The 26,238-nt window shown below is 38.1% G+C and overlaps 1 protein-coding gene across 4 annotated transcripts in view; it reads left to right on the forward strand.

Moving 5' to 3' along the window:
* The window catches only part of SMARCA2 (SWI/SNF related BAF chromatin remodeling complex subunit ATPase 2), a 120,362-nt gene that overhangs the window by 14,913 nt on the left and 79,211 nt on the right, over window positions 1-26,238 (forward strand). For all 4 annotated transcript variants that reach the window (XM_065860203.2, XM_065860205.2, XM_065860204.2 and 1 more), the window contains exons 3-7: window positions 3,180-3,303; window positions 15,426-15,755; window positions 16,612-16,713; window positions 18,952-19,201; window positions 25,391-25,517. In XM_065860203.2, the coding sequence (XP_065716275.1) occupies window positions 3,180-3,303; window positions 15,426-15,755; window positions 16,612-16,713; window positions 18,952-19,201; window positions 25,391-25,517 (933 nt within the window). The remainder of the gene's footprint in view (window positions 1-3,179; window positions 3,304-15,425; window positions 15,756-16,611; window positions 16,714-18,951; window positions 19,202-25,390; window positions 25,518-26,238) is intronic.

Here is a 26,238-nt window from a genome sequence, read left to right on the forward strand (position 1 = left end):
GTTTCTTTGCTTGTTTTTAAGAAGGGTGAAGGAAACAAAAAAAAAAACCCCAATAATCTGACAGTTTACCTGGAAATAAGTCAAACAATGCTGCCTGAGAGAAGAGACCTTAGGTACTAAATGCAGAGTAAAAGCAGTGTAGACAAAACGTTCCTTATGCATTAGGCATTGTGTCAAGTCTGTAAGTCTGCCAAGTCCGTAGGTGTGGGCTTGCATACAGCTGAAGCTCATCCCTCATGGTGTTTTCTGGAAGCAGTATTTATGTATCTGGCCTGTTCTGTACTTGTTCTTGTTTGTGGGAACCAATGAAAATAGTAACGTGTACTCAAAGTTGAATGTGTCACAACTTGCTGTTTCCCTTCTGTAAGTACCTCAATGTGGTGCTCTATTGGTTGTATAGGTTACATTTCCCCTGATATTGTGGAAGATATCTTTAATAATTTATACAGGACTGAAGAACTTGCAGAAATTGTGTTGTGTGTAAAGTCCTTTCTGTACCTTTTAACCTGTTACATAGATTTACAGAAATCAACTAACTCTGTAACTACATAGTGATTCAAAGAAGTTATGAAAAAGAACTATTTTTCAGTTCTTGTATTCCTCAGCTGAATTGTCTCCCCTATTTTAGAGTTTTTCTGTCATCAGTAGAGGTGCTTTTACATATAAAACATTACTGGAAGTACAAGCCTCTTTGCATAAATTAGCAGTACTGTGGGCATTAAAACTAATTTTGTCTTCAAAGAAGTTTATGTCATCTTCATCTTCTGTAGCCTTGCTGGTAAAAAGCTGATTAATCAGTTCTACCTTTCTTAATCTGTTCTAATGATTTTCACTTTCATTTTTTTTCACAGAAGCAAAACCCATTCTTGCTGCATTTAAGCTTCCTTCCATTAGACTGAAAACATTTCATTTTGCTACAGGTTCTTGGTGGTTTGTTTGTTTGTTGTTGTTTTTTTTTTTTTTCTTTAAATACTTACCTTACGAACCCCTGTTCTTTTGATAACTTTTTTTCCACAGAAGCATTCCTGCGATTGATGTTTTCTTGTATGGTCACATCTTTATCTTTCTGTTCCAGTTTTGTTTTGTTTTTTTAATTTGCTTTTTAAAAAGCCACATAATTGTTCCTCTCTGGTGCTCTTTGTTAATATCAGTTCTTTTCCCAACCTTCGGTATGCTGGTCCTTCTGATGCCTGGGGTGTACATGCCATGTCCCATCTTAGTCCCATCAGAGCTGCCTGCATCCACAGCAGTTTCATGGTTGCCACCCGTAAATGCAGTGTTGCCCATCCCTGCAGTCACACTGCACATGTGTACCCATCCTCTGTTCTGGAAATAAATTTCCTGCACAATCTCCTCCTCCTCTTGGTGGCCCTAAAGATTTGGTCCTGAATACATACTGTGATAAAACAGGAATGGATCCAGCTTTACAGGTGTTTCAGTTCCTGTAGTATTAAGCTCCTGCAAGTGGAATGTGAACTGAGTATTTTCTTCCATGCTGGTTATCTTTGTAAGTAGAGGCAAAGGGAAGGAGAGGGATCTTCATGCCTCAGAAAAGGGCATTGGGATTTACTTGGTCAGTGCAGTGGAACTATTTTTAATGTGTCAGTCATCTCTCTCTACATTTCTGTTCCATATCCCAAGTTCTTATAATCAAAAATAGCTTATCAAGTAGCAGGTATTTTTCTGATAGAAGTTCTTTTCACAAATGTTTTTATATGGCCATGACAACTAAAAGATTTGATGAAACATAAAAAATGTATTTTATTTCTCCTTTTAACCCATTGTTTCTGATAAGGTAATATAATAGTGAAAAGCTTCAAAAATACTGATAAACAACTCCTCCCCCCTCCCCACCATGTGTTCCCCCATGTGTTTAAAGGTACTTTGAATCAAATTATTGCAATGGAAAGTGAAAAATTTAAATGAAGGGTTTACAGATTAAAATTTGGAATAATTTTTGCCTTTGTGGAAAGGATGACCTATGTTTAGGTCTGCTTTAAATTGATTCATGTGTAACAAATAGCTCGAAAAGAAGAAATGTGACAGTGTCTTTTTTTCTGTGGCTTGATGCAGCTTCTTGCATGCTCTTTGTGTTAAGTGCCCCTATTTTACAATTGGATAAGTTTTCTTAACTCTCTTCTTAAAAAGAATTCTCAATCAATAGGTGTGTGTTTAGATAAAACATGCTGGAAGGTCTCTGTTTGCAGTAGGGTTTGCAAGAACGTTTAGTATGCGTGCATGCAAGGGTTACAGAGAGGGGGAGAGCTGCATGTTTCTGTAGAGAGAAGATGCCAGCCTGTTCCTTCCTAATACAAAGCCTGCAGAGTTCCAAGTTAGAAGTTCATGAGCATAATCACTTCCCTATTTAGGGACCTGATGTAATTTTTGCTTTCAGGTAAAACTTCTTAGTTTTCTTAAGACATCTTCATTCTGATGTCACTTTTCCACTCTTTTCAGACTGCTCAGTTTCTATTACGGAGCCTTTCCCAGTGCCATGCATGCCTTCAGCTTGTTTTTCTGATCCTGAGCTGTCTTCTGTTCCTGATCTGAGGAAGGCACTTGGCCCTGTTTTGCATTTCAAGTACCATGGGAACTGTAGGTTTTGAGAAGTGAATGAGGTGACAGGAACTGTAGGGACCACAAGTATTTGAGTAGAACTGTTTTCCCTTCCTTGACTGCGTATCCCTGTTTTTGCCTGTAAAGAAGAGGTTACCTCCTGCAATGTTGTCTTTGTTTTTGAAAAGAAACAGTGTTTGGGTCATTCCAGTAGAGCAGTGACTGAAAGGGCAAAGTTTGGGCTAAAAATAACTCCAGCAAAGCCACAGGCTGTACTTTCGTAAGTTGGTGTGTGTTACACTGCTTTGTAATATGAGGCCAATACGGTTTGTGTGTTTGTATGTGGACAGTTTGCCTCCCTGGCATTGCCAAACAGTTCATTAGGAGGGGAAAAAAAAAAAAAGTAAAAAGGAAACAGAGGGGACAAACAGTTTAATGGTGCTCTGTGCTTCCCCAAATGTCTGATTCCAGGGGTAAAGGTTCCTGTTGTATTTATTTTGAATGACTGCTAAGACAAGTTTGTACTCTTTATATAGTTTTTTAGGTTTTGAGTTAAAGTCCTTTGGATTTTTAGAGGGGACTTATATACTATGTCTATATAAATACTTATTTTGTTTTCACAGTCTATTGATGGCTTGCACGAAAAAGGAATGGTTGAAGATGTTCATTGTGGCTCCATGAAGAGTATGCGACCTCCTCACCCTGGAATGGGCCCACCTCAGAGTCCAATGGACCAGCATAGCCAAGGTTTATACATACTGTGCATGCTGTATGATTTTGGGGCCACTTTTTTCACAAAGAATCAGGAGTTCTGTGTAACAGATTTCCAGTTATTTCCTTTCAGCTTTGTTTGGAAAGGCTGAACTGATACCACAGGGCAAGGTGAATAACTGAATCTCCTTGCTTGCTGGAGTGTCCATCAGTCATGCATTGGAAAAAAGCAAAGCTTTAAGTCTATGGCTGGAGCAAGTAATTGAACTAAGTCTCTTACAGATTTCAGTTCACATCTCTGCAAAAAGCCCACCTGTTGCTTTCCTGTCGTATGTGGCTATTGTAAATGTAAATGGATTTGAAAATGATTTATTTTAATCCTGTGGTGAAGGAATGATAAGAGAGAAAAACTGAAACATGCCTGGAGAAACCCTCTTTAATATCTGTAATGTTTGGTCAAGGGCTGATCAAAGTTCTCTCCAAAGTTTTATTTTATGCCAGAAAATGGTAACTTTTTACCACATTGCTATATGCCTTCTTTGTGTCCTTCAGTTTGCAACATGAAAGAACATGTATTCTATAAGCAGCTCAGTACGTTGAAGATTTAACTGGTGATACCTGCTAGTATTAATTAGTTCAGCAGATAAGGCTTTGTATATTGCATAATTAATTACATTACAGCAAAACTTGAAGAATCCCAACTTCAGAACTAGAGTCCTGGTTTGACACACTCTCTACAAATCTATCAAGAGATGTTCCCTGTTTGGTGTATTTACACGTTTATTACATAGGATAGGAGAAATACTGGAAGGAGAAAACAGGTACAGATCAGCAAAATGACTCAGCCTGAACTGCTGTGTGACTTTTCAGTGGGCTGTGGCTGAAACCCTAGTCTGTAATTTGTCAGCTGAGTCCCTGTCTGGTACCTTGAACATTGTAAAGTACTGTTTTTTCCGTTTCATCTTTCAATATCAGTTAGGTAAAATAGAACTGACTGTGCAGGGACAAATTCTCCATCCATTAAAACTTTTCCACTGATTTCAGTAAGATGGAAGCATGATCATCCAAGAGCAAAGTTTTGCCTTTGTATTCAGAGACACTCTTTCACCTGTAATGTACTTGTTCCTTAAGATCAACAGAGTGTTTAATCTGAAGATGAAGATGGGTCCAGTTCAAACATATTGTGCTCAAAATACAAGACTGTAAGTTGCAAATGCTTCAAATGCAAGTAGCTGTGCGTCACTTTCTTCTTTCCTGTGCTGGCCAAGATCAGACTTCAAAGTTGTGTTGCTCTGCAAAAACGGGATTGTATTAATAGCAGCTGTGGTAGGCTAAAGGCTACAGATCCCTACTTTCTTTTTTGGTGTATATCAGCAGCTGTTGCAAAGTAAACAGAGTTCTCATGTAAGCAAGCTTTTTAAATAAATTATTAAAGCCCTCCCCCAATATGTTCTAGTATTTTAAATACTAAACATTATCAAGGAGTGTTTTAGTTTTCTTTGCCTCTATGTCCACTTTTTTCCTTCTTACACAATTACCTTTTCACAAAAAATGGTCGTGACACTTGACACTATTCTGATACGTGATGGGAAAAGTCCCATGTGCTAATCTTATACTTGCTCCCCATTAGAGTACATACTCAAGATGGAAAAACAGGTTTCTTAATAGCCTTTCAACCCATTGGATACTGTCAGTCTAATTTACCATGGGATTAGAGTCCTATAGAACAGTTGTGCTTCTACAGGTTTTGTGGAAATAGTCAATGTCGTAAAAGAGTGAGCTTATCCATGCCTATGCTCATGGGCAGAGAACAGTATCAGCTCTCTGAGAATCCATGGAAAGATGCATGGTAAATCTTATAATCTTGACAAATCTTCAGTTGTGTTTGGTACATGTTTAGAAACCAACACGTACAGTAAGTTTCACATCCTGTAGACTCTTGCATGTCTGATGGCTGAGCAGTTGTGTACAATTTTTAGCAATATGCATGTCAAACAGAAACTGCATCTTAGTAGTTCTAGATCTGTTTTTTTCATGGGTTATTGTTTGTAGGCCTCAATTTGACATAAAATATGTGTGATATATATGTAGATAATAGATATTTATGTTGCTATTTTCAGACTTGTGGTGGAAAGTAGCTGAAGAAATTCAAAAACTCAGAAAATGGATGAATCTAAATTTCTGCTGTACACTTGAAAACATAAGCAGAATGGCCTTCTATCAGTTAAATGTAATTTAGTCTAGCATTGGTTCTGTCTTTTAATTCCATATTACCTTGTATGTAATTCAGGCCATTGAGAATAGTTTTATGGAATAATCATAGAGTCATCATATTGTTTGGGTTGGAAGGGGCCTTTAAAGGTCATCTAGTCCAACTCCCCTGCAATGAGCAGGGACATCTTCCACTAGATCACATGGCTCAGAGCCCCATCCAGCCTGGCCTTGAATGTCTCCAGGGATGGGGCACCTACCACCTCTCTGGGCAACGTGGGCCAGTGTTTCACCACCCTCATTGTAAAAAATTTCTTCCTTATATCTAGCCTGAATCTGCCATCTCTTAGTTTAAAACCATTACCCCTTGTCCTGTCGCAACAGGGTCTGTTAATAAGTCTGTCCACATCTTTCTTGTAAGCCCACTGTAGGTACTGAAAGGCCACCATAAGGTCTCCCTGGAGCTTTCTTCAGGCTGAATGACACCAACTCTCTCAGCTTTTTTTCACAGCAGAGCTGTTCCAGCCCTCTGGTCTTTTTTGTGGCCTCCTCTGGACCCTCTCCAATAGGCCCATATCCTTCTTATGTTGGGGTCCCCAGGGCTGAATGCAGTACTCCAGGGGAGGTCTCATGAGAATGGAATAGAGGAGCAGGGTCACCTTCCTTGACCTGCTGACCATGCTTCTTTTGATGCAGCCCAGGTTATGGTTGGATGCCTGCTCATATCTGATCTTCCATCCACCAGTACCCCCAGGTCTTTCTCGCTTCGCCCGCAGCCTGTATTGATACAGAGGGTTGCCCTGACCCTGTGCAGGACCTCGCACTTGGCCTTGTTGAACCTTAAGAAGTTGGCAAGGGCCCACTTCTTGACCTTGTCCGGGTCTCTCTGAATGGCATGAAGTCCGCCTTGTCAAACAAATTTCCCATTCTTTTTGTGGAGGTCATAAACAGAATTGGTTTATCCAAGTGTAGGCAGGTGTGGTATAGTAGTTAGTGTTTGTACAGTTGTCAGGAAGATGGATCCTGGCTCATGGATGAGGTTTCTCTATGCATTACTAAAGCCAATAGTTGTAATAATAGACAGAACTTTGTCTGCCTGATAATTATAAAGGTTCTTGGCTTGTTACTGTATGACATTTTGATTTAGGAAAAAGATAGCACTAAGTAACATCAATATAACTGATGTTAAGTATAGTTAAATGACAGATTATAAAATTAACTGTGAATAGAAGATGATAATGCAATTGTGGCTTTTTCTAGTTAGTCTTACAGGGCTCTATTTTGGTTCATTACTGTTCAATGTGTTTGTCAGTGATCTGGAAAAAAGTGTAAAATCAGCAATGGTAGAATTTGGAGACAGCACAGAGGTTTATCAGTAAATAAGAAACAAATTGGTTACGAAGGCTGATCAGGATGCTCAGTAGAATGCTTATTTCTCTATCATGGATTTTAGAACAGCCAACAGAATTGATGTCAAGGAGCAAAACTGTTATGTAGGTGTTATGAGACTGCAGCGTGCAAAACAGAAAGGCTGAAAAGGGTTTTGGTTATTCTGGCAGACATAAATGTGAATTGCCATATACAGTGTTTGCAGCCATGAGGTGGAATGTACCACCTGCATACAGAAGCAGAGGCATAATAACTGTGGAGTTGTATCACCTTTTCTAATTAATTAGCTGAAGACTATATTGTAGTATTGTATTTCATTCTAGTATCTACAGTTCAGAAAGATGTTGAGAAATTTTTAAGGTAGCATTAAATATTTGAAACATCTTTTGTATGAGGAGAGGCTAAGGGAGCTGAAACAGCGTAGCCTGCGAAAGAACAAGGCTTGGCAATATCTGATGGGACAGAGTGACCAAGAGGGAGTCAGACTCTTTACAGCGGTTATCGGTAGGGGAGACAATTGACACACAACGAAACACATGAAATTCTGTTGGAACATAGGAAAACATGGTTTTACTGTAAATGTGACTGAACAGTACAGTAGGTTGCCCAGAGAGGTTTTCTAGATGCCATCTATCGAGTCAGTCAATACCCAACTGGACATGTTGCTGTGCAGCCTGACATAGCTGACCCTGTTTGGGCAGGGGTTCAGGCTAGATGATTTTTGTGAAGTCCCTTCAAAACCTAATGATAATGTGATCTGTGAAATTGTACCTTATTTAGAAGACAAATAAAGGGATAAGGGATGATTTGAAACTTGGAAGACTTCATCCCCTCCCCCCCCACCCCGATATTATTAAACTCCACTTTTTTACTCTCTCTGAGACAAAATATAATGTGATCAGTCTACACGTTCCCAGGTAGTAGAAAGGCTTGTAATAGATATGTTGTTTATCCTAAAAAAAAAAAAAAATCGGTACAAAAACTTGGTGGAAATTTAAGTTAAGTGAATTCAGACTGTACTAAAAATCTGCGTCTCACTTAGAGAAGATAAGTAACCTTTGGGACAAAGATTACCCAGGTATTGGTGGTAGGTTTTGGTCACATTAAATTTAAGTCAACACTGGATGTCTTTTTGATCGGTTACATAGACCGAAGGGAGGAGATCATTTAGAGGCTAAGTCTTTGGTCTGTTTTATACAAGTTAGGTAGACTGTTATAGCTGTAATGTTTCCTTATTGCCAGAAATCTGTGAACCTGTAAACAAGTTCAAAGTTTCTGAGAAGAACTGGGAAGTTGGAGGGCAAAACAGTGTTTTTAATTCTTTGGGAATGAGAAGATGGATAGTCTTCATATAATGATGCTGAGTGTAACAGTTGTGATAAATATACAGGCAGTACCCTTCTATCTGCAGTTTACGGTTGGAACTGATCACAAAATGACATTTCATTTAAATGTTAAGTGTAACAGTCTTTCTAGTATTTTCTTTTTAAAGAAGGTCTTGCAAAAGAGTGTCTCTAAGTACAAAATCAGGAATTTTTATAAAATATGTGCTTACAAATGTGGTGATAAGTTAGAAATGAATTGGCCAACTGCACATGCAGTTGTAGATATAATTTATGTAGATGAAACATGCAGTTATGAATGAACAATCTTGGAGTAAAGACCACTGAACTTACTAAGAGCAAGCTGATACAGAATTTTGGAAGTAATGATTCTTACAGTCTGTTTTAAGAAATAATTAACTGACCCTTTTTAAGATGAGATGACATGACTGACTTTGAGCAAATCAGAAACATTTGTAAGCTAAATCTGCAAGAACTTTGCCAGAATAGGCATTTATGAGCAAACTGACATGTTACTGTTCTAAGAATTTCGAATTCTTTTAATTAACAATAATTACTTAGGTATAAAACTTTATTATTTACATTCTGGATTTTTTTTCTTGATGCTCAGCAGGTTGCTAGTCATGCATAGATAATCTGTTACTAGCTCAGACATTGTCACATTTTTATTGCAGTTATACTGCAGTAGGGTGGTTTTCAGAAGTCTGACATTAATTTATAGGGAAAAATATTCTAATTTGATATCTTTCTCCTCAACAATTACTCCTTTCCACTCTTGCTGCCAAATTAGAGAAAGGGTAACATTCCTGACTATTTCTGGTGACTAATTTTATTTTCTTGAACTTATGCACAATTATGTCCCTGTTTAGTCTTAATATCTTCTAGTGCTAATAAGTTAAAAGAAAGGAGAATCCATTGCTCCAGCTTCATATTTAGCTGTTTCAGTAGTGATCTTACTACACTTAACTGAATTTGGATTGCATTAGAAACTGCCGTCAGCCTTTGTGAATGTTGTCCCAATCTACAAGAAGGTCAACAGGGATGATCCCAGCAGCTACAGGCCTGTAAGTCTCACTTCCGTGCCTGGCAAAATTACAGAGAAGATTATTCTGGGAGTTATTGAAAAACACCTGAAAGACACTGCAGAGATTGGTCCCAGCCAGCATGGGTTCATGAAGGGAAGGTCCTGCTTAACCAGCTTACTTTATTTCTGCAAGAAGGTTACCCACCTAATTGACCAAGGGAAACCTGGCAATGTGATCCTTCTGGATTTCAGTAAAGCCTTTGATACTGTCTCTCACAGTATCCCCCTGGACAATGTGTCCGTCACACAGCTGGATAAACACACAGTGCAGTGGGTGAGCAGTCGGCTGACAGGCTGGGCTGAAAGGGTTCTAGTAAATGGGATTGTGTCGAGCTGGCCACCAGTCACTGTTGGGGTCCCGCAGGATCCATCTTAGGGCCAGCGCTCTTTAATGTCTTTATAAATTACTTGAACACAGGACTTGTAAGTTCGCTGATGACACAAAACAGGGAAGAGCTGTTGACACTCTCAAGGGCATAGAGGCCCTGAAGAGGGATCTGGACAAATTGGAGAACTGGGCAGTCACCAGCCGCATGAAGTTCAACAAAGGCGAATGCTGGATTTGACACCTGGGGCACGACAACCCTGGCTGTACATACAGACTGAGGACAAGATGCTGGGCAGCAGCTCTGCAGAGAGGGATCGGGGGGTTCTGATTGATGGCAAGTTGAACATGAGCCACATGCCCTGGCAGCCAAGAGGGCAACTGTGTCCTGGGTGCATCCAGCACAGCATTGCCAGCCGGGCAGGGAGGTAATTGTCCCGCTCTGCTTTGCCCTGATGTGGCCTCACCTGTGCAGTTCTGGGCATCACAGGGTAAAAAAGATATAAAGCTACTGGAGAGTGTCCAGAAGAGGCTACAAAGTTGGTGAAGGGTTTGGAGGGGAAGCTGTATGAGGAGCAGCTGAAGTCACTTGGTTTGTTCAGCCTGGAGGAGACTGAGGGGAGACTTCATCATGGCTACAGCTTCCTCACAAGGGTAGGAGGAGGGACAGGGCTGAGCTCTTCTCTCTGGGACCAGTGACAGGACCTGAGGGAATGGCAGGAAGATGTGCCAGGGGTGGTTCAGGTTGGACATTAGGAAAAGGTTCTTCCCCCAGAGGGTGCTGGACACTGGAACAGGCTCCCCAGGGAGGTGTCACAGCCCCAAGCCTGACAGTGTTCAAGAAGAGACTGGACAACACCCTCAGACACATGGTGTGAGTTTAGGGGTTGCAAATGCAGGGACAGGAGTTGGATTCAATCTCTGTGGGTCCCTTCCAACTCAGGACATTCTATGACACTATAATTCTATGAGTGAACTGTGCTGAAAAACTCAGTATTGCTATTAGAATTATGCAATCTACTGTAAATTGCTAAACAGTGTTATCCAGAAGACATAAAATATGTCTAGATTTCAGTTTGTAAGAGGAATGGGGAGGAATTGCAAAGACAAGCCAAATATCTGTATAAAATAAAATAAAATATTTTTTGTTAGAAAAAATTCATAAAAAAATATAAATTCAGTGAAACAAACCGTTTGTGTGTTTTTCTGGAATTTTGAACAAATTAAATGCAGTTGCTGTGCTACAGCAGTGAATCAGACCAATATGAGCAGTTGTCTTTTCTTTCTACTTGTGAGTGGAAACGTAAGTGCTGCAGGAGTTGAAAGTTTTGGGACTTGATCTGTATATATGTTTAACAGTGTTTGTTTGCAGTGTTTGTTGAACTTCTTATGAAGGTACTCCAATTAAATATAACTTAGAGAATTCATGAGATTACTGCTACCTAACAAACAATGTTGTCCCTACTGTTCCTAAGTTAGCTGTACTTCCTTTTTATTTTTTTTTTAATTTTTTTAACCTTTTACAGATGAGAAAAGATCTGTCATGTTATCTGTCTACCTGCCAGCATACGGACTCTTGAGAGTTTATTTCTAAGTCCTAGTTTTAAATGGCTTGCACACACATGACCAGTTTTCTTTTTTTGAGAGAGAGTTTCACAACAGCTGGTGTTAACCATGTCCATACTACCAACAGGGCAATGTTGTGTTTGGCTTACCTTAAGAAAGTTTGTAGCTTTGGTCCGGCATGAACATATTTTCCATTGTATTCCAAGATGTTATGCTTTCCTACTGTTTATTGTGGGTGTGTACTTGTTATCATTATTTTTTTTAAACTAACTTTAATTGATGGTTGAAGTAATAGTTAACATAAATGAGTTACGTAACTGAATTTCATCAATCCAGTCTATTTCTTCCTAATCCAAAAATTCTCTTACAGTCACATTTTGAGTAAAAGTATACCCTTGCTGTCAGTTTTAGTAGAAAGATTTGGCATTTATCATCCTCAGACACTCTCATCATTTAAGTCGCCTTAACTTTCAGTGGGAGTCAAGAGCTCTGTTGAATATTCGAGTGTTTGGACTGGTAAAACCTTCACTCTTTCTATCTAATATTTGTTACCATGGTTTAAAATTCATGTGTGTTTTCCTCTGTTTAGTTATAGCATTAGAAGTGTAGAAAAAATCTCTCTCAGTTTTTAACTCTTTAGTTCTTAGCCATAAACAGATGAGGAAGATGTTCTTTGCTTCTGTTAACTAAAGTGGAATTAAAAGCAGTTAGAGCAGAAACTTTTTATACAGTCTGTCCTCCAAAATATTTGTGTTCGGTAAAGTGTTAGAAGTAGGATTTCTTCAAGTGTCAATACTGTAAAGAATACGCATAGTTTATGACATGTTGTGCTATATTTCTCTGAAACAAGCTGATACCAAAGTGGGATGAAAAGATTGTTGCTAATTATGCATACAGGCAAGAAAGCAGTGGTTTTTAACTGCTGAAAATTTGGGAAAGACTTTTGACATAGCCTCTTTTACAACCCGCTGGAGGATTATGGTGAAGACAGAACCAGACTCTCCTCAGAGGTGCATAGCAAAAGCACAAAAAGTAATGGTCATGATTTATGCATGTGAAATTGTGATAGGGCTTAAGGGAAAGAAAATCCACCGTGAGAGTGATAAACTATCACCATAATTGGAGATTTTCAAAACTTACCCAGATAAGACCTGGAGAAACCTGATGAAACTTTGAAATTTCCACAGCTTTAAATGATGGGTTGGGCTGTTTGGCCTCCCGTTCCTGGTGTCAGATGCCTGCTCGTCTGTGTGTTTTCAAGAACTAAAGGTTGTCTGTTCCCCTTCACAAGGACACAGAACTCTTCTGTTGCAAGTACTCTGCAACCTTATCACTCAGTGCTTTTGCCACCTTCCATTCTGAAAGTTAAATTAAACAGAATAGTTTATGCAGAACATAAACCAAAATTTTCTGTGGAAAATGTAGAGGAAAGGGTACTTAACGGTTCAGGGAGTAACAATCAATGAGCTAGGCATTTAAAAATGTGTTGAATACTTATTGTGGAAATCTGTGTGTGCTGCGAAGTGTATTTGAAGTGCTTCATAGCAGATGAAAGCATGTTTGCAAAGTTCAAAAAGGTGTCTGTCTTGGCCTGTATATTAAACATTCCTATGGACTGTGTCTTTAATTTTTTTTTTCCTTTTATGACATAGGCTGGTTAAACTGAATCTTTGTGACTCTTCATGTGTCCTCATTCTGAGCCCAAGTGTGCATGCTCACCTTCGTTAGAGTATGGGTAATAAGATAGGAAAATAGCAATTGGTATAGAGACTTTATTAGGACAGACTTGTGACTGCATGCATTGTCACAGTGCTAAATCTTCTCAAAGTTTTTGAACTTGAAAATTTCCATATAGTATCACAACATTCAGCTTCTGTAAATGCCACATACTAGAGCCTTTACAAGAAGTTTGGAAGGCTTTTGTTCTTTCCTGAGATATTTTATTGGAATTTTGTTGTCATTCTTACTCTCATCAAGCCTAGATTCCTGTTGTCAAGAATCCTAGTGCACAGGACAGTGAGGGAATAAGTGTAAGTAATATATAGTTAGAAAGCTCAAAAAATGCCTGCTTCTAAAACCTCATTTCTACAAAACATAGTCACAGACTTGCAACTGAAACTGTGAGGAATGAACACAAGTGCCTGAGTTCTTACGCCACAGTTTTAGACTTTTGTAGTCCAGATGGATTTCAAGATCCTGGGTTTGAAATCTGTCGTTAATTAAGGAATATGCAACTTGGACAATGTAACTTAATGGGGAGAAAGAAACCTTTCTTTGAAAGACACTTTGAAAACAGTGTAAGTTGGAGTAGGTGCTGTTGAAGGTAAATTCTTAGATTTGGAAGTGTAATAGTAATCATTGCATTTTATGGTATAAAACAAGAATGCAGTTCTGTATTTTGGTTTTCATTGTGGTTTAGTTGTTGTCCTTTTAAAGGACTGTGCTCAGTATGAGGGATTTGTAGCTTCCTCTCTTGAAAAAAAGAGGCAAAAGTAAGTTAGTGGAAGGAGATGAATAAGTCAATTAAACTTTATGGTTTTTTATCATAGCTTTTGTTAGCATCAATGAATTTATAAACATTTTTATATTGACTTAGTAAATAACTTCAGTAATTTTAACTTTTTAAGGTCTCCTTCTCCCTTTTCCTTGAACTCCCAACATCATGTCCTTGTTTTTCTCTTGAACTGTTTAATTTTTCTTATTGTCACTGCAGCCTTCTTCCTTTCTTATCATCTCTTTTAGTCACAAGATTGAACTCAGTCTGTTTCTGTCTTGTCTTCTCTCATCTTTTCACATCACAAAACCATTTTTTCCCTACTGTAATTCTACCTAATTTTCCCTTTTTATGAGAGCTGATATCCTCTCTTCTTTGTCCTGTATCTCAGTCATTTACAACCTTTAATTTATTGTGGAATATTTTAATCTCCAGATCTCAGCACTGATGAACTTTCAATTCTTTAGCACTCTCATTTATCCACTTGTGTAAGTTCTAGTGATTACAGCTGATGTCATCTCACATTGAGACTACTTTGAGATTGTGCTTATGTTTCCCTTACTGAAGGGCCAATAAGAACAGTGAAACTAAACAGAGGGCAAAATTACTTGATCTCGACTACGTATAGATGAAATTGATGAAGTTTCACTTTAAAGTGTCAGGAAGAGTGGAGGAAGAGTAGATTTGGAGTCACAGAACCATGAACTGTAGCAGGAACTTTGGAGTTCAGTGATCTATGGCTTGCTAAAGAACATGGAAGTGAGCCAGAAGATTTCTTGTTGGTGTGTTTTTTTGTTTGCTTGTTTTGTTTTGTTTTTAAGCTTTCTTTAGGCTTTTCAAATTGATAAGAACGTTATCTGTGCTCCACAATACCAGAATGAAGTGGGTAAATATAGTTACATCTTTTTCACTCTTGGTGGACATCTTTAAAATCTAGCTGTCTGTTGTGCATTACTTGAAGGGTTGCTCTTTGTATTTTTTCTCTGACATGCTACATATTCTTGGAAACATCACCAAAAATCTATGCCATCTCTTTACATGGCTGCATTGTGAAGCTCAAGGAAATATGTATTAAGTGTCATTAAAATTAAACTTAAAACCACTGCATTAGCAAGTCCTGTAAAAAGGGACAAGCATGGTTCACTTCAGAACTTTGGAGAATAAGAGAGCCTTTAGCAGCTTCTTCAGAATGTGATTTTTGTGCTTGCAGTTGATGTTGCAAGTTCTTGAGCACCCAGATGGTAAAAGGCATTGAATGTTCTTTGTCTGGCTCAAACCTTTAATTTGTGTAAATGGAAGAGCGGTTGTATAGAAATTCAATACTATCTGTTTCTATTTCTGTATGTTGGTGAGATTTGGAAAAGAGGGCCTGTGTCAATTAATGGATATTACTTGATGTGTATGCATCAAAATAGACTTAAAATATTAAGCTGTAAAATAGGCAGACTTCACTGCATGTGTTGTACAATGAAATATTTGTCCAACATTCCAGTGAAACAATACCACATCCTGATGCTTCTGTATCGTATTTCCTATTTTAGTTTGTCTTAGTTGAAAGAATAGCTCACAAGTTTATCTTGATATCCCAGGGAACATCAGGTTGCATTTTTATATGTGCAGAAAATATTGTGGCTATCTTGACTCGAGGGAGACATTTTTATATTCTATGTACTGTTAAAGAAATTTGACAGAATTTAGATTTGACTAACCAGAGAGGTAAATTTGTGATCCTCTTACCTGTTCTAGGTTATATGTCTCCACACCCATCTCCACTAGGAGCACCAGAGCATGTGTCCAGTCCGATGTCTGGAGGAGGTCCAACTCCACCGCAGATGACACCAAGCCAGCCAGGACCTGTTATACCAGGAGACCCACAAGTTATGAATCAGCCTAACAGAGGTCCTTCCCCTTTCAGCCCTGTGCAGCTGCATCAGCTGCGAGCTCAGATTCTTGCATACAAAATGTTAGCTAGAGGTCAGCCTTTACCAGAAAACCTCCAGCTTGCTGTTCAGGGCAAGAGGACCCTGCCTGGCATTCAACAGCAGCAGCCTCCCAGTGCCTTCAACAGACAATCTGGTAAGTGAATCTAGACCTCATGTCACTGCGCAAGTAATTCTTGAAGTTCTACCTGTGGAAAAATAGGAAATGAGAACTGTGCAGGGCTATGATTTGAGAGTGCGTTTTGGCATCTGAGTGAACAGCAACCTTTAGTTTTAAACTTGAGGAAGTGCATTAAACACATATGTTATCAATAGGATATTGTCAAAATTAAAAGTGATTTCACTGTGCAGTGCTGTGTCTGTCCTGATTATGCTTGACATTTTTTGAATGCTAATCATACTTTACTGATTGCAGTTTTACTGTTGTTCAGTCTCCTGTCACTATGCAGAAAAGTAGATAAAAAATCTGGAGCAAGTTGACTGATTATTCATGTTATTGAAAGTAAAACAAAGGATGTATAGTGTGCTGTCAAATTAAATATGTAAGGAAAATAAAATATTCTTTTTTTCTTGTAATGATAAGAGATGTTACAATGCAGTAAGCAAGCACATTTTGGTCCTAAGAAAACTGTTACATGAAGCATCCTTGCACCTGCTAGTTTCTGAACACTTCTGTTGTGGATTTTGCATTAGAAATCAAGAGCTAAGATGATCCTATTTTCTTCTTTTAATTATTTTAATAATTTCACTGGTCACTTCATTTCTGTGGATATGACTTTGCTACATAGTAAGGGTTTTTTTTTTTTGTAGGAGAGATGATTTCAGTATGTTGCATTGCGTGTATTTTTTCACAATAAAATCTACTTAAATCCATATTTCATAAATAAAAGTACTACTTGCCTGAATAGAGTAACATGCTAGAAAGCAGAATGATTTTTGAATACTTGGAAATACTTTGTCTAAACCAGTTTCTTTCCTCTGTCAAATTGCAGGTATTGGGTTACACACAATGAGTGGTGCTGCAGCTGGGCCAGGGCCTGCTCCAGGGATGCCTGGGCATACAGCTGCCATTACCCCTAAAACCTGGACTGAAGGTATAGCAGAGTATAAAGCTAACTTTGAGTCATGGACCGAGTTGTGGATAAACAGTGTGTGTAGAATTTGAGGAAGTGATGCAGAGGGAAAAAACAAAGGGAAGGTGAAAAGGCATGCAGAAAAATAGTGTCACCTTTACTGTGCCTGAGACTTGAATTGTGGAGAGTCAAACCATATGCAATCAGAATTAAATATGTAAATGACATGAGGGACACCCATAAAAAGCTACTTAATAAGTTATGTTCTGAACATGCTTAATTGCAACAAGCTTGTGTTTCAACTATAGTCTAAGCTGCTGTAAACAAAAGTTTTCAAACCATGGTAGAATTGGATTGCTTTGAAAGTTCAGTGTAGTTTTTGAGATCTAATGAACAGTGTAATGTTTTTCCCCTGTATGATTATCAGGGTTACAGGCTGATTTTATTGTTTGGAAGTAGAATGGAAGTAGTATTGTTTTGAAAGAATTAGAAATCCCTAATATTTTTTGAAGTTGGTTGTTTGATTTTGGTTTTGCCTTTTTCCTTGTGTGTTTTTTTTGTTTGGTTTTGTTGATTTTTGTGTTTTGCGGTTTGTTTTTTTTTTTCATTTTTATAGATTTAAAAAGTAAATACAATATTGCAGGCATGAGAATAACATAGGCCTCTCACACAGTAGAATTGTTATGCTATATTGTTGCTTGTGGGTAGATCATTGTACAGCGATGACTCCATAACAGTGGATGTCATTAAAAATTCTTTGTCGTTAGTGAGCTACTTAGGGCAACATAAAAAGAAAATGACATACTGATATGTAATCAGATGTAGAATTGCTGTTCTTGGAATACTCCAAAGGAATAGTTACAATTTGAGCAGAATAATAAAGAGGGGAAAAGTGTTTCTTGAGAGGCTATATGTATGAGTTTACCACATACAGTGCCTTCTGGCTCAAATGGTGCTACTAAAAAATGCTGATAGGTATACAGAATTATTAGATGGATAATTTAAATAATCTGGTATGTGATAATAATGTGCCTGTCCTGTTTAACTGAAAGCTGCGTAGTGTTTGTCTTTTTTTATTCCTATTTTTATTTTCTATAAGAAAAAAACACTGTGTACCCTTGCTCTGTCTGTTTGGAGGTCTTATTTGATGTATTTTAAAAGATTTTTCTTATTTCTTTGAATTCATTTTTCATTCATTACACAGTTGCTCATGGTAGTGTTTGTTTTACAGTTCGGTTTGCATGATTCCCTGAAAACTGGGACTACACAGAGGGTTTTGGTGGTCTTGCTTTCTGTGCTTTTTTTTAAAATAAGATGAAATGCAGTGTTGCTAAATACAGAGTGCACAGCATGTGCTCAAATTCCTTCTCTGGAATTCGATGCAGGTGTGTGAGTGACACGTGGTGAGCTCTGAAGGAATCTTTTTACCTGCATTTCAGGATGCTGGGTTTGAATTAAGGTTAAATACAAGATTGCAGGTGTACTTTATAGTTGCTTTTCTTAGCATTAAATTACTGTGACTCCTCAGACAATTGACATCTTTCTTGTTACAATGTCTGTTGTCAGTGATGATTTTTTAACATCTGAATGCGTGGGTGGCTTGTTGTCATAATGACATACTGAAATCTATGACCCATAGTGTCTCTAAGTGGTAGGTACTTTTTTCATGTTAACTACAGTGGGACGATTAGGATGCTGTAAGATAAAACAATAATAAAATTCCTGGTATTTTAAATACTTCCATAAAATTAATGGGAGTAGCAAAAGAAAGGCTGTTTATATATGACAGGTACTTCTAAGTACAGTGGTAGAAATTTTAATGTGTCTCTCTAGTTGTGATAGAGCTCTAAAAGCAGACCTACGTATGCTTGTTGTCAAGTTGTGATTATAGATGCCTTCTTCTAAGTGGTGCATAGATAGTGATCAAGAAGCAGAATTAGGTCCTACACTTGCACAAAATCAGTTCTACAACCATTTTACTTCTTCTAACACTAGAATTATAAGTCAGCAGTAATGGAAAAAGAAATGGCATTCATCATAAAGTTTCAGGTGCTTTGTTTTCCTTTGGACATCTTGCAATGTACGGTATACTTGCATTTTAGTACGTCTTTATAAAATACTGAGTGTAGTCTACATCAGTGCTTTTTCTGGTATTATTGAATGTTTATCTTACCTTCACATTCCGTCTTCAGAAACTGTCTTGATTTTCTTCCTGCGTTCCATATTTTGCATAACAAACACGTACATTCTCTGATGCAGGCACAGCCCCAGACATGAGTGTCTCCAACACGCCGCAGAAGCTTCCCGCCCCACCGCCCAGCGGGAGGCCCTCTCCTGCCCCCCCTGCTGCACAGCCGGCCACTGCCATGCCAGGACCTTCGGTGCCACAACCGCCACCAGGACAGCCGTCACCCATCGTTCAGCTGCAGCAAAAGCAGAATCGCATCAGCCCTATCCAGAAGCCACAAGGACTGGATCCAGTTGAAATACTCCAAGAACGTGAATATAGGTAAAAGCAAATAGCAAGATTCAAATGCATATGCAGATTTTTAGTTTTCACTTTCTCAACTGAAACTTCTTGCAATCAGCTACTGTAGTGACAACTGTATAAACTGAATTTCCAGAGCGAGACCATGTCAAAGAGAGGTATGGAAACGTTGAATCAAACAATGATTTAATTCTGCCCCAGGCTATGAACTAGTAAAACACACTGGCAGTATCATTGCAAAACAGATAAGTTTAAGATACGCACAAGGACTTTGCTGGATTAGTGTATTACTTGGATGCTGTAAACACTGAAAACTAAGAAATCAAAATCCTTGTATTTTGTAGATAAACCAATTCAGTGCAGAAAGTTTTCAGAATTATAAACAAAAGGGAAGGTAGAAGAGAACAGTGGAGGTCAAAAGGCTGATTAGTTAGACGCCACAGCAAAACCAAATTTTAATTGTGATGATGTTGGCAGGACTATCAAAGAGTAGAGAGAATATTAAGCCAGTTAGAGAGAAGATTAAAAAAAATGGTTATCAGGAAGCATGGTATTTAAAAGTTGTCTTGAGTGCCCTAATTAGATGGTGAATTATATTCATTACAAAATACAGAGGATGACATTTCTTGTGGAGTTAGAAGAGGCTCCTTCCCTCTTCCCATCAGCAAGGTTATTAAACAGTTAATGTTGAGAAATCTGCAGGGCAGAAGGATCTTGAACTGCACCTAAAATACATTCCTGATCATGACTGGTCAGAGGAAAGAAACTGCACTTAATGTAATTGCTTGTTCTGGATTGATGATGCATCTTGCAGTTAATGTAACAATGAGTTTGTAGGGGAAGGCAAACAAAAGGGATGGTGATCTCGCTGAAGCCTGGTTCAATGACTTTCACCTTATAATGGTAAAACACCATGAAGTGTTTTAGGATGTGGTGCCATGTCCAGAATCCAGGCCTTGATCCTAGAAAACTTCTGCTTTTTGTATAAGATAATGCTTAAGTAATGCATTGGCATGTTGGTGTGGGCATTCTGTCAGTCTTATCCCTTTTTGCCTCTTGGCCATAGCTGTTTCAGCGCGAGCGATCGCTTTGTCTAGCATCTTTTTCAGAAAGCCTGTAGAACACACCATTACACGGTTTCACAGTTGCTCAGAGCAAAGAATTGTAGCACTAACCTGAGCCAAGAATTATGTGGCCAGTGTAATGTTAACTTTTCTTCATCAGTTAACCTGAAATTACTACTCCTGTCTTTCCAGCCCTGTTCCGTTGCACCATTTGTACCTAACTATTATGTCTTATTATGCATAAATGGAGGAAGGTGAGGAGTGACCAAAAATACCAGTGTTCCTTTTACTGATGTGGGGAACTGGTTGCAGGTAGAGCATATCCATTAAGTTCTAAATACCCTGATCTTCTTGGCAGAAAACATGAGATAGAAGTTTGATAGGGATTCTGCAGCAGAAGGGTTTAATTTTTTATGGTAGCACATAGATGATAATCCAGGCTTCTTAAATGTTGAACATGGCTGAAATTTACTTCTTTGCATACCAGAATACTTAGAACTTCTGGTATTCAAAACTTCATAAGTAACATCTAGAGAAAAGCTTTGAAAAAAAGTTTATCAGATTTTGTGCTTTGGATGGTGGTAGACTTACCAAACATGATGTATTCACACTTTCTTCATAAAAAAAGAAGTAGAAAAAAGTCAATATAAACATTTGTATCCTGAAACCAGTGAAGTTAGTGAAAGCTTTATGAAATTGGTTGTCTCTTGAGATCTATTGATCTCAAGTTAATGTTTTTAATAATGGGGTATTACACTTCAAAATACTGTTTGAATTACTCATTTTCAAGAAGGGACAGAATTATCACACAGGTATTTTAGGGATTAATATTTCAAACAATACAGATAGACCCAAAAGGTAAAATTTTGGTATCCTGCCTTATTGTGGGAAAGCATGAATCTGATTAAATTATGAATTCTTGAAAATTAGAGACTAGGTTTACTCAGTAACTGTAATGATTTTGACTGGGATAGAGTTAAATTTCTTCAGAATAGCTTGTATGTGGCTGTGTTTTGGATTTGTACTGAAAACAGTGTTGATAAGATACTGGTGAGCAGGGCTTGCACAGAGTCAAGGCCCTTTCTGTTCGTCACACCGCCTTGCCAGCGGGTGGGCTGGGTGGGCACAAGGAGATGGGAGGGTACACGGCTGGGACAACTGACCCCAACTGACCAAAGGGCTATTCCATAGCATATGATGTCATTATACTCAGCAATAAAACTGAGGGGGAACGTTACTGGGGGCTCACTGCTTGGAGACTTGCTGGGCAACGGTTGGTTAGTGGTGAGCAATTGTTTTCATTTGTATAACTTGTCTTTCTCGGTGTGTTTTTTTTTGTTGTTGTTGTTTTTCCTTCTCTTTGTTGGTTTTTTTTCTCTCCTTCCCTTAAAATTTTTAATTGCTAAACTGTTTTTATCTCAGCCCACGAGTTTCTTTCCTTCTTTTGCCTTTCCGATTCTCCCTGCATCCAGCTCTGTGTGATGCTTAGTTGCTGGCTGGGGTCAGACCACAGCAGTGACCTTAGAACATGGTGTTTCTGGACTAAAGATGTGAAGTGTGCTGCGAAGACTAATTTAGTGCTAATTCATGAGCTACATGATAAAAAGTTAATTGTTGGGGTGTTACACCATTTCTCTTGTTGCATACACATCTCTCAAGTGCATAACAACAGACTTTCAGGGGAGAATACATGCTACTGCATACAGATTTGTGTTTCTTAATGGATCATGTTCATGATCTATGTATTTAGATCATGTCTTACACACAGAACAATACTGTAAACATGAAATAGCTTAGTTTTTGCTGCTACAAAATTATGTCTGGGTTTTTTTTCAGTGATAAGAATTCTTTCTTACTTTTCTTGTTACTAGAAGTTATGTAGTTGGTTTCATCAACTATGCAATAATCACTTAAAAGTACAATTGAGTATTCCTGTTTATTAACCACATGTTAAATAGACCAGTACAGATGAAGAAGCAGTAATGCACCTATTAACAAGTTGCAGTGTCTGTAAAAGATTTTAATCTAATGAGAAACATCAGCAGACTGCTTTTTCTTGCTGAAAAGCCTGGATCTGATTATAAAAAATGGCTTCAGCGTGTATTAACAAAGGGAAAGCAAATGGAGAGTTAATGTTGCTGTCACATTCACATGCTTGTGCCAACAAGCTATTTGCAGCATATGTTGATCTGAGATGAAATTATATCATAATTGTTGTTAATCTCTGTGTGACTAAACATGGATAAAAAGAAACCTAGATATTTAAAATTATTTTCATTATTCTTCCATATATGTACAGTAGATTTTCATTAGTATTTAAACTTCTTTTTGGCCAGGACTTTGTTTTAATAGAGAATGAACCTGAGTTTCAATGAGAGTTTTTGAATTTAGTACCTGTTCTGACTTAAAAGTATGGACTTTTTTTTTCCTATTCCTTCCCTCTGCCTGGATTATAACAGGAGGGTGATCACCCGCGTAAGTGTAGACATATCCTTGTTTGCAGCTCAATGCAGACCTATGTTTTTGCAATGATTTCAACATATGGAGGAAAAACAAAGGGAAGAAATGCTAATCTGCTTTATAATTGAATGATAAAATTTTGTGTGCATTTATTTCTGATCAGTGTTTTTATAAACTCGAGTTGAGAAAAACAAAGAAAATGGTTAACACTGTGAAGCATCTTTTATATGGGGATGCACTGCTTAGTGTGATGACGGGACATAGTAAGCACACTCTGTAATCTTGCATTATGTTTAGTCAGATCTCAAGAAAGTTGTATACCTGGATTTTTTTTTTTTTTTTAGTAATTTAGATGACAGAAAAATAAACCCCAGCCCAACTTTGGCTATTGCTTGAATTTCTACTATGTAAACTTCTATGTCAGCAGACACTTTCACCTGAAGTTAAAGTAATAAACCAGCTCTGGCAGAACTAATAAGCAAACTTTTACTTCATGTTTGTTTGTGAAGTGACTCATCCATTTAGTTATCTAAAGCCATAAGCTCTGTTATGAAGAACCTAGGTTAACTTTTTGTGCTCGTCCTCTTGAACAGCACAGCAAGAAACACTACTAACAAAAAAAAGAAAGATAAAGATGGAAAATGTGTTCAATATTCAAAAGTTTGGAAAGGTTGTGACTGCTCCCCTAAAGTTTCATTACAGACAGTGAAACTGGGATTTGGCTATAACTTTTTAAAGTGGGGGTTTCAGGACAAGCATTGCAGCTATTTGGGGAGAGAAATAAAGTAATAATTCATAGTTGTGATGCGTGATTATATCCATGTGTGAATAAGCAACAGCCGGAGCACCCATCAGTGGTTTAGAACAGTATTGTCTTTGCCCATCTGGGCTGCTTTTTTGTATGGATGTACAATAGTTGATCTAGAAAGTCACTTAATTATCAACATTTTGCGTTCTTAGATGCACTAAAATAAATTCTTAATGACTAGAATGCCCAGTGACTGGTGTAGTTGTACAAAATGTGGACTTTCATTAGAGTAGTACATACACTTGAAAGAAGAAAGTATTCGAGTGTGATTTTCTGAATGAATACTTTTCCTGCAGGAATCATGAACTACTTTGGGCCTGGAGAAGTATCTAGCTCTTAATGAAACCTCTTATTAGGAAGTAACTCTTCTTGATTGACTTTTCCATCTGTGTGAAAAACTTAACTAACCTAATTCTGCTTCAATTTTTTACTCCGTTGAGGACACTAAGTCTTCTGTAGTAATGTGGCTTTATCTCATTTTATTATTCCAGGAACTTCAGAAGTCTTTGGGTGATATAAAAAACGCATAGTTTTAGGAAGTTTAAGTGTTGTCTGAAACCGTACAGGTGATTCCAGTTGCCTTTCAGATTCTACATAAGTCTTCATGCGTGCAGTTACTGTGAGGTACATGGAATCAGAACAAATCAAAATACTAGTATCAGGTGCAGCCATTTTGGCTGATGTGTGATCTGCTTTGCAGCAATGAGGCTGGTGTGTCGAATGTATGAGAGCTTGTGTCACTCTGCTGTCACTATGGAGTGATGAGGGGGTGAAGGGGCAGGGAAGAATGAGCACTATATGCAAAGAAGCCCTACAGAAAATGTTTTCTTTCTCCTTTCACAGCAGTTCCAAAGTCCTTGTTGCAGGAAAACAGCAGCAGACACCTTTACCTAATTTGATCTGATGTTTTGTGCTTTGTGAAAGTAAAGAGAAATTTTCTGAGCCCTGTGCAGTATAGGGAGATGAGATGCCTTCCTGTTCCTGGGCCTTTAGTTTTTTTGATTCTGGGAGAGAATGGTTGGGGTTTGGGGTGTGTGTATACGTGTTTGGTTTTGGTTTCACATTGTTTGTTGGGGTTTTTGTTTGTGTGTTTTTGTTTGTTTGCTTGTTTTTGTTTTGTTTTCCTAAAGCATGTGGGAAGTGGCGAGCACAGATTTGGTTGAACTTAAGTGCGACTTTTGGGTAACTTAAAATTCTGGGAACTGTTGTTCCAGTGCCTTGACAAAATTTGCAGTTCACAGAAGTACTTACTTGTAAATAAAACCACACAACTATGTAACTGTTAGCTCTGTGATCTTAGCTTTCGATGTAAAAAATAGAAAAAAATTGAGTTCTGTCTGGCTTGTCCGTTATTCTCTCTTTCTCTCTCTTTCTTGAATTTGCAAATGAATGCAAAAGGAGCTTGTAAAGGAAGAGTGAAATAGAATCTGATTTACAGTGTAACAGCTATGTAAGTGTGAATACTTTACTCATGAACTTTTTGTTTGTCAATAAAATAAGAAAGTAAAATTCCAGATACTAAGAAAAGTTCTGTCAGTGTCATCACTGACTACACTGTGCATAAAACAATACCCATCAAAGAAGCTTGAAAACAGAATCCTGTATAGTATGAGTAAAATATAATTCCCAAGTTTCCTTTCACACATACACTTCTAGTCAAAATCAAAACGTGGGCCAAGTGATATTTTCATTATTTGACAATTTATTTTCAAAGTGGGAAAGGATACCTAATGTCGTCTCTGCAAAAGCCTGTTAGTTCGGAAACAATTAGTAAAAGCCAAATAAGTACCTGAGATAAACTGCTCATTTTTATTGTGTAATTTTGATAACCACTTACAGATTTCTTCTGATGTCTTATCCAATTCTCTGTTTTCTTAGGCTTCAGGCTCGAATTGCTCACAGAATCCAGGAACTGGAGAACTTGCCTGGTTCTCTACCCCCTGATCTGCGAACCAAAGCTACAGTGGAGTTGAAGGCACTTAGGTTACTGAATTTCCAGCGCCAGGTAATGCCTTTTGCTTCAGGAAAATTCTCGTAGAGGTCACAGCCAAGTGTGTTCATGTAGTGAAGAGTAAACTGGCAAGAGATTTTGCAGCAGCGCTGAGCATAGGCAGGAGATATTTCATGAGAGCAAGCTTGACTGATAAGCAGGTCACAGAACTGTGTAGCTTAGATTGTCTTTTGTTTAATTAATAAAAACATGCAAGTGTTTTCGCTTCCTGCTTTGTCTTGCAGTGTAAAGTATAACCATAGCACTATGTCTTTCATAATGCAGATGGCATTGACACAAAGACAAAACAAGCTGGACAGGCTGCAAGCTGATTTTTCAACACAAATCCTAGTAGCCACCTCTTTCTGTACATACTTCACATTTATTATGGGTCTCCTTGTATTAAGGAAGAGTTATGTGTTGGTATCGTGTGTGGTATTTCTCTGTGATCTGTTTCCAGGATTTCCACTGTGGCTCACAGACTTTGAAAATTAAGTGTAATGAAATCATGCCTAAGATACAAGTTGAATGTTGAGTGCAGGTATCAGCAAATGAATTTCAGAGAAGGAATCACACAGGCAGACTCTTACAGGTCTCTTGCCACTGTTTTTTCCAGCTAAGTTGGAAGAACAAAGATACGATTTAGCAGGTCAAGCAAAAATACTTCTTGACAGAAGCCTTGGCGGTAGTTTTATCATGATGTCCAAGTCTTCCTTCCGTCTGCCCTTTGCACTCC

This window comes from Patagioenas fasciata, chromosome Z (assembly GCF_037038585.1).
Source record: "Patagioenas fasciata isolate bPatFas1 chromosome Z, bPatFas1.hap1, whole genome shotgun sequence".
Classification (NCBI taxonomy): Eukaryota; Metazoa; Chordata; class Aves; order Columbiformes; family Columbidae; genus Patagioenas; species Patagioenas fasciata.